The following is a 6,335-nucleotide window of genomic DNA, read 5'->3' as shown; positions in this document are numbered from 1 at the left end:
GGGAGGCTGAGGCAGAAGGATTGCTTGAGCCCAGGAGTTTGAGGTTGCTGTGAACTAGGCTAACACCACGGCACTCACTCTAGCCTAGGCAACAGAGTAAGACTCTGTCTCAAAAAAAAAAAAAGTATTTTGTGGACATCATACCATATATATTTCTAATATTTTCTGTATAATCAAAATAACAATGATTAATCTTAAGAACTTTATTTCTTAATATCAAATATCTGGTCTGGTCAATTTTCAAATTTACCCACTTGTCCCTATATATTTTTTTTTTAACAGTAGAAACAGCCTTTATTTGTTGTAATGCAAAATATAAGAGGAGGGGATAGGACAGCTCCCGTTCCTGGGGCAGCGTCCGTAGTCTCTGCTGCTGCCCTCCGAAAAGCCTACGACACCTTTTTCAGCAGATTCATCTACCCTTGTAACTAATCCACTACCATGCGTTCATATGCATTTAAAAGACTTGACATGTTTCATTTCTATGGTAGGTATATAAAAACATCTATTCCCTAAATTTTTGCCAACTTTGGATATTACTATTTTTGCCAATTTGTTATATTTTTTATTTTAAACTTAACATTATAACTCAAGCTTTTTATTTCAATGCTAGGATTCTTCAAAAACATCATTTAAACATGGATAGGTAATGTTCCATCGGGGAATTCGGAGTGTTGTGTTCCCAGGGTTCCTGTGGTTAGCTAGTTTAGCTTTTCCTTCCTAATCAGTAACTAAGCCTCCAGTGGACGAGCCGTGGTGGCGGACCTCGCGGTGGAGGTTTTGCCTTATGAGTACATGTGTTTCCCCTCCCCTCCATCAGAATCCACCTCATTGCCTAGAGGTCACGCCACCATCTTCAGAAAAGCTGGTCTCAGTGATGCGGTTAAGTGACCTCTCTACAGAAGATGATGACTCGGGTCACTGCAAAATGAACCATTACGATAAGAAGATTGATAGTCTAATGAATGCAGTTGGTTGTCTCAAGTCTGAGGTGAGGGGGCTGGGACAGCTAGTAACCCAGGCTGTGTGGGACCACCCAGGTGGATTCTCTGTCTGGTCCCTCCACCTACCTCTCTGCAGGCCTCCTGCCCTCCTAGGCAAGGTTGCCCAGGACTTCGGATGCCCCCTGCCAGGGGAGGTAGCTGGGGTAGCCTGGGACCACCACACTGACAAGGGCCTCGCTATCAAGCACTCCATTGCCCTGGTGTTCTGCTCAGAGGGGCCAATTTGACTTTTGACAACAGCAGATGAAGCTGGTGGTATTATTGTCTCCATTATAGGAATGAAGTAACTGGGAAACTGGGGCCTGTGCTTTACATTTTGTGAAAAGTTTGAGAGAAACAAAGCCCCAAAGACACAAAGTAAGTTTGCCCTCCGGGCTAGACGCAATGGCTCACACCTATAATCCCAGCACTCTGGGAGGCCAAGGAAGGAGGATTGCTTGAGCTCAGGATTTCGAGACCAACCTGAGCAAGAGGGAGAGCCCATCTCTACTAAAAATAAAAAAGTTGACCAGGCATGGTGGCACATGCCTATAGTCCCAGCTACTTGGGAGGCTGAGGTAGAAGGATCGCTTGAGCCCAGGAGTTTGAGGCTACAGTGAGCTATGATGATGTCACTGTATTCTAGCCAGGGCGACAGAGTGAGACTTTGTCTCACAAAAAAAAGTAAGTTTGTCCTCAGTTGCTGAGCTGTGTCTTGGGGTAAGATGTGGCTATGGAATTGGAAACAGAACCTGGAAGTTCAAGGTCCCCGACTAGGAAGTTGGCGGAGCTGGCATTAAAATCCAGGTCTTGATTGCTAACACGATGTGTGTCTTTAATCCTCCACCCTGTACTCAGGGTCTGGGGACCCTCCTGGAGAACCCAGGGCTGGCTGCCTGGCAACAGGCCCTCCCTCCCCATAGCCCACAGTGCGGGGATAGCTCTTCTCCTAGGTGTGCCAGCCGAACCACGGCGTGCAACCTGGTCCATCCCCAGCCAGCAAGTCATGCAGGTTCTCTGTACTCAGTTTCCTCATCCACAAAATGAGGAGAAAAGTAGCGTCTCCTTGGAGAGTCAGTCTTTGTGACAATTAAGCCTGTAAGGACCTGGCACCGGGCCTGTGTAGCTCTCAGTTGGAGGGGCCCTTATGTTTGTCCACAGCATTGGGGCCTAGCAATGTGGTGCAGAGGAAGACCCTCCCCTCAGTGGCCCCTGCCTGCGTGCCTTTGCGCAGGTTAAGATGCAGAAGGGTGAGCGCCAGATGGCCAAAAGGTTCCTGGAGGAGCGGAAGGAGGAGTTGGAGGAGGTGGCCCAGGAGCTGGCTGAGACCGAGCATGAGAACACGGTGCTGAGGCACAACATTGAGCGCATCAAGGAGGAGAAGGACTTCACCATGTAAGGCGGCGCCCACTCTGCCCCCATGGAGTTCCTTCCTACCTGACCTCCCCAAGCCCCAAGCCCCAAGTCCAGAGGCAGCAGACACAGGCACTGGCCCTATGTCCTGGAGCCTGTTCATGACACTCACGCAGTTCATTACCTGACCACGCTCATGAGTCATACTGTGAGGGAAAAGGAGGATCCCACAGAGTAAGACAGGGTAGGGGGGTGGCATGGGGGTGCTATATTCAGGGAACTACTGGAAAAAGTGACATTTAAGGGGAGTTCTGCAGGCTGGCTAACAGTTAGGCAGGTGGGTGTTGGGGAAGAAAGGTGCTACCTGGTAGGAACGTCTCTGGGAAGGCCCCAAGGTGGGGCAGCGAGTGCATCTGAGAACTGGAAAGCAGGCCAGAGCAGGTGGGCAGGAGGAAGCCTGCAGGGAGGCTGGCAGGGGGCCAGCTCTTAGCAGCCACTTTGAGGCATTTGCATAGAAGGCACTGGGGAGCCATGGAAAGGTCGTAAGAGCAGGGGAGTGACGTGGCCAGACTCAGATCCAGTGTGGAGAGCAGATGGAAGGGCTCAAAAGCAGATCTGAAAAGGGTGGTTAGGAGGCTGTGGCAGTGGTGGGGGGCAGAGGAGACAATGGTGGTTGTTGGAGAGACAAGCCGGGCCACAGGTGGCGTAATGTCACCTGGTGTGGAGGCCCAGGACTGGTGCTGAGACAATGTGACTTCTGGCCCCAGTCCTTCTAGAAGGCCACTTGGGCCAGCAGGGCCATCCCTGCCCCCTCCCCCACCGTTCCCTGATGGGAGGTGAGCCTCGCAGGGCATTATGAGGCGAGCCTCGGAGCTCTGGGCATGCCAGGGCCCTGGCAGGGCTCACAGAGCCCTGTCATTCTGGCCCCAGCCTTCAGAAGAAACACCTACAGCAGGAGAAGGAGTGCCTCATGTCCAAGCTGGTAGAGGCTGAAATGGATGGAGCTGCTGCCGCCAAGCAAGTCATGGCCTTGAAGGATACCATCGGGAAGCTGAAAACAGTAGGTGGCAGGCAGAACCACCCAGCCCTGGGACTGGGCCCAGAGAGCAGGCAGCTGCAGGCTGGGGTGGGGTCTTTACACAGTCATCAGGCAGACTTTATGACATCTCTAGGCTGGGGGAGGGCACGCTTACCTCCTAGGCCCCCACCCACCACTCTCACTTCCCAGTCCCTGACCCTTGAAGCTGACCTCTGGTAGCCAGGGCCTCTCGGGAGACCACATCATGGGTGGCCTGGGATCACAGTGAGTCAAGGCATGTGGTTGACTCCTGCAAGTATCAGCCACCAGGTGTCCCAATCTTCTCTTGCCTCCTTCCAGGAAGGCTAATCGCGCTCGCGCAAGTCTGCCCGCTCTTTTCTCTGCCTCTTGGCCTTGGCAGGCTCAGCTCCTGCCCTGTCTTCTGGACCCATCTCCTCCAGGAAGCCTGCCCCTGACCGCCATGGTCCTGGACACAGCCTGGCTCTTCTTGCCTGGGCTTCCTGGCACCAACATTTCTTGGGTCCCACATGGGGCCTGCCCCTTCCCTTCTCCCCCTGCATTTTTAAGACTGCCTGCTTGTCTTCCAGGAGAAACAAATGACCTGCACGGACATCAACACCCTAACGAGGCAGAAGGAACTTCTCCTGCAGAAGCTGAGCACATTTGAGGAAACCAACCGCACCCTCCGAGACCTGCTGAGGGAACAGCACTGCAAAGAGGTGAGCTTCTGGCCCGGTGGCACCCCTGGGCTCCCAGACTCAGCTCCACTCCTCTATCTAGCATTGTGTGTGTCCTCTCTGAGCCTCAGTCTCTTTGTCTGTAAGGAAAAAATACTTATTGGCACCTGACTTAGAGAGATTTAGTGAAATCATTCACGTAAAGTCCTCAGCACCCAGTAGGGTGCCGTCTTAGTTGTTGCGGAAGCTGGGCCAGGCAGCACAGGAAAGACCCTGAGAGTGAGGAGAAGGGCAGTCGGGGAGGCTTCAGCCCATTGCAGGGGCGTAGGGCAAAGAAGGGAGAGTACCAGACCTGAGATTTTTGTTAGATATAAGAATGATTAATGGCTGGTAGACACAAATTGTATGGTATCACTTTATTCGCTTAAAAGATATTCTTTGAAACATGTGTTAGCAGATACAGTTGGCTATTATCTGTGGGTTTCATGGATTAAACCAACTGTGGATTGAAAATATTTGGAAAAATAATTGTATCTGTACTGAACATGTATAGATTTTTTTCTTGACATTAATATTATTCCTTAAACAATACAGTATAACAACTATTTATATAGCATGTACATTATATTAGGTATTATAAATAATCTGGAAATGATTTAAAATATATCAGAGGGCTGGGCATGGTGGCTTACGCTTGTAATCCCAGTACTTTGGGAGGCCAAGGCAGGAGGATCGCTTGAGCCCAGGAGTTCAAAACCAGCCTGGGCAACATAGTAAGACCCTGTCTCTACAAAAAAATTTTTTTAAAAAGTTAGCCAGGCGTGATGGCACATGCCTATAGTCCCAGGTACTCAGGAGGCCGAGGCACGCGGATTACTCGAGCCCAGGATTTTGACGTTGCAGTGAGCTATGACGGTATTGCACTCTAGCCTGGGCAACAGAGTAAGACCGTATCTCAGAAAAACCCCAAAAACAAACAAACAAAAAGTGCATGAGAGGTTTTATGCAAATACTATACCATTTTATGTCACAGACTTAAACATCTATCATCTATGAATTTTGGTATATGCAGAAGGTCTTGGAACCAACCACCTATGATATCAAGGGGCAACTGTATTTTTGTTTCCTTTTTGAATTTTTAAAAAATTGTATATATTTATGGTATAACTCTTTTTTTTTTTAAGAGTCAGAGTTTTGGCTGGGCACAGTGGCTCATGCCTGTAATCCTAGCACTCTGGGAGGCCAAGGTGGGAGGATCGCTTGAGGTCAGGAGTTTGAGACCAGCTTGAGCAAGAGCAAAACACCATCTCTACAAAACAATAGAAAAAAATAGAAAAATTGGCCAGACATGAGTGGTGTGTGCCTGTAGTCCCAGCTACTCAGGAAGCTGAGGCAGGGGGATTGCTTGAGACCAGTAATTTGAGGTTGCAGTGAGCTATGGTGATGCCACTGTACTCTAACCTGGGTGACAGAGAGAGAGAGAGAGACTGTCTCAAAAGAAAAAAAAAGGATCCAGGGTCCCACAGTGTCGCCTAGGCTAGAGTATAGTGACACAATCATAGCTAACTGTAACCTTAAACTCCTGGGCTCAGGAGATCCTCTTGCCTCAGCCTCCCTAGTAGGTAAGACTACAGGTGCATACCACCATACCTGGCTAATTTTTTGTAGAGATCGGGTCTTGCCATGTTGCCCAGGCTGGTCTCAAACTCCTGGCCTCAAGGGATCCTCCCACCTCGGCCTCCCAAAGTGCTAGGATTACAGGCATGAGCTATCTTGCCTGGCCCAACATGATGTTTTGAAATATTATATATTGTAGAATGGCTAAATCAAGCTAATTGACATATGCGTTACCTCACATACTTACATATTTGTGATAGGAACACTTAGAATCTACTTTCTTAGCAATTTTCATATGTTCAATATATTAACTGTAGTCACCATGTTGAGCAATAGATCTTTTGAATTACTCCTCCTGTGTAACTGACATTTTATATCCTTTGACCGCCAACATCTCCCCAGTCCCCTCCTTTGCCCCCACTCTCCCTGCTAGCCCCTGGCAGCCACCATTCTACTCTCTGCTTCTGTGAGTTCAACTTCCTTAGATTCCACATGTGAGTGCAATCATGTGGTATCTCTCTGTGCGTGGCTCATTTCACTTAATATCATGTCCTCCAGGTTTATCCATGTTGTCACAGGTGATGGGATTTCTTTTTTGTAAAGGCTGACTAGCATTCCATTGTGTATATATACTACATTTTCTTTATCCATTTATCTGTTGATGGA

General features: G+C 49.1%; 1 protein-coding gene across 5 annotated transcripts in view; it reads left to right on the top strand.

Annotated features, from left to right (window-relative positions):
* ODF2 (outer dense fiber of sperm tails 2) overlaps positions 1-6,335 on the top strand; it is a 40,682-nt gene that overhangs the window by 9,035 nt on the left and 25,312 nt on the right. For all 5 annotated transcript variants that reach the window (XM_012639725.1, XM_012639723.1, XM_012639722.1 and 2 more), the window contains 4 exons: positions 821-991; positions 2,218-2,378; positions 3,267-3,396; positions 3,963-4,094. In XM_012639725.1, the coding sequence (XP_012495179.1) occupies positions 821-991; positions 2,218-2,378; positions 3,267-3,396; positions 3,963-4,094 (594 nt within the window). The remainder of the gene's footprint in view (positions 1-820; positions 992-2,217; positions 2,379-3,266; positions 3,397-3,962; positions 4,095-6,335) is intronic.

This window comes from Propithecus coquereli, unplaced genomic scaffold (genome assembly GCF_000956105.1).
Source record: "Propithecus coquereli isolate 6110/MARCELLA unplaced genomic scaffold, Pcoq_1.0 Scaffold142, whole genome shotgun sequence".
Lineage (NCBI taxonomy): Eukaryota > Metazoa > Chordata > Mammalia > Primates > Indriidae > Propithecus > Propithecus coquereli.
This window is presented reverse-complemented; position numbering and strand designations above follow the sequence as displayed.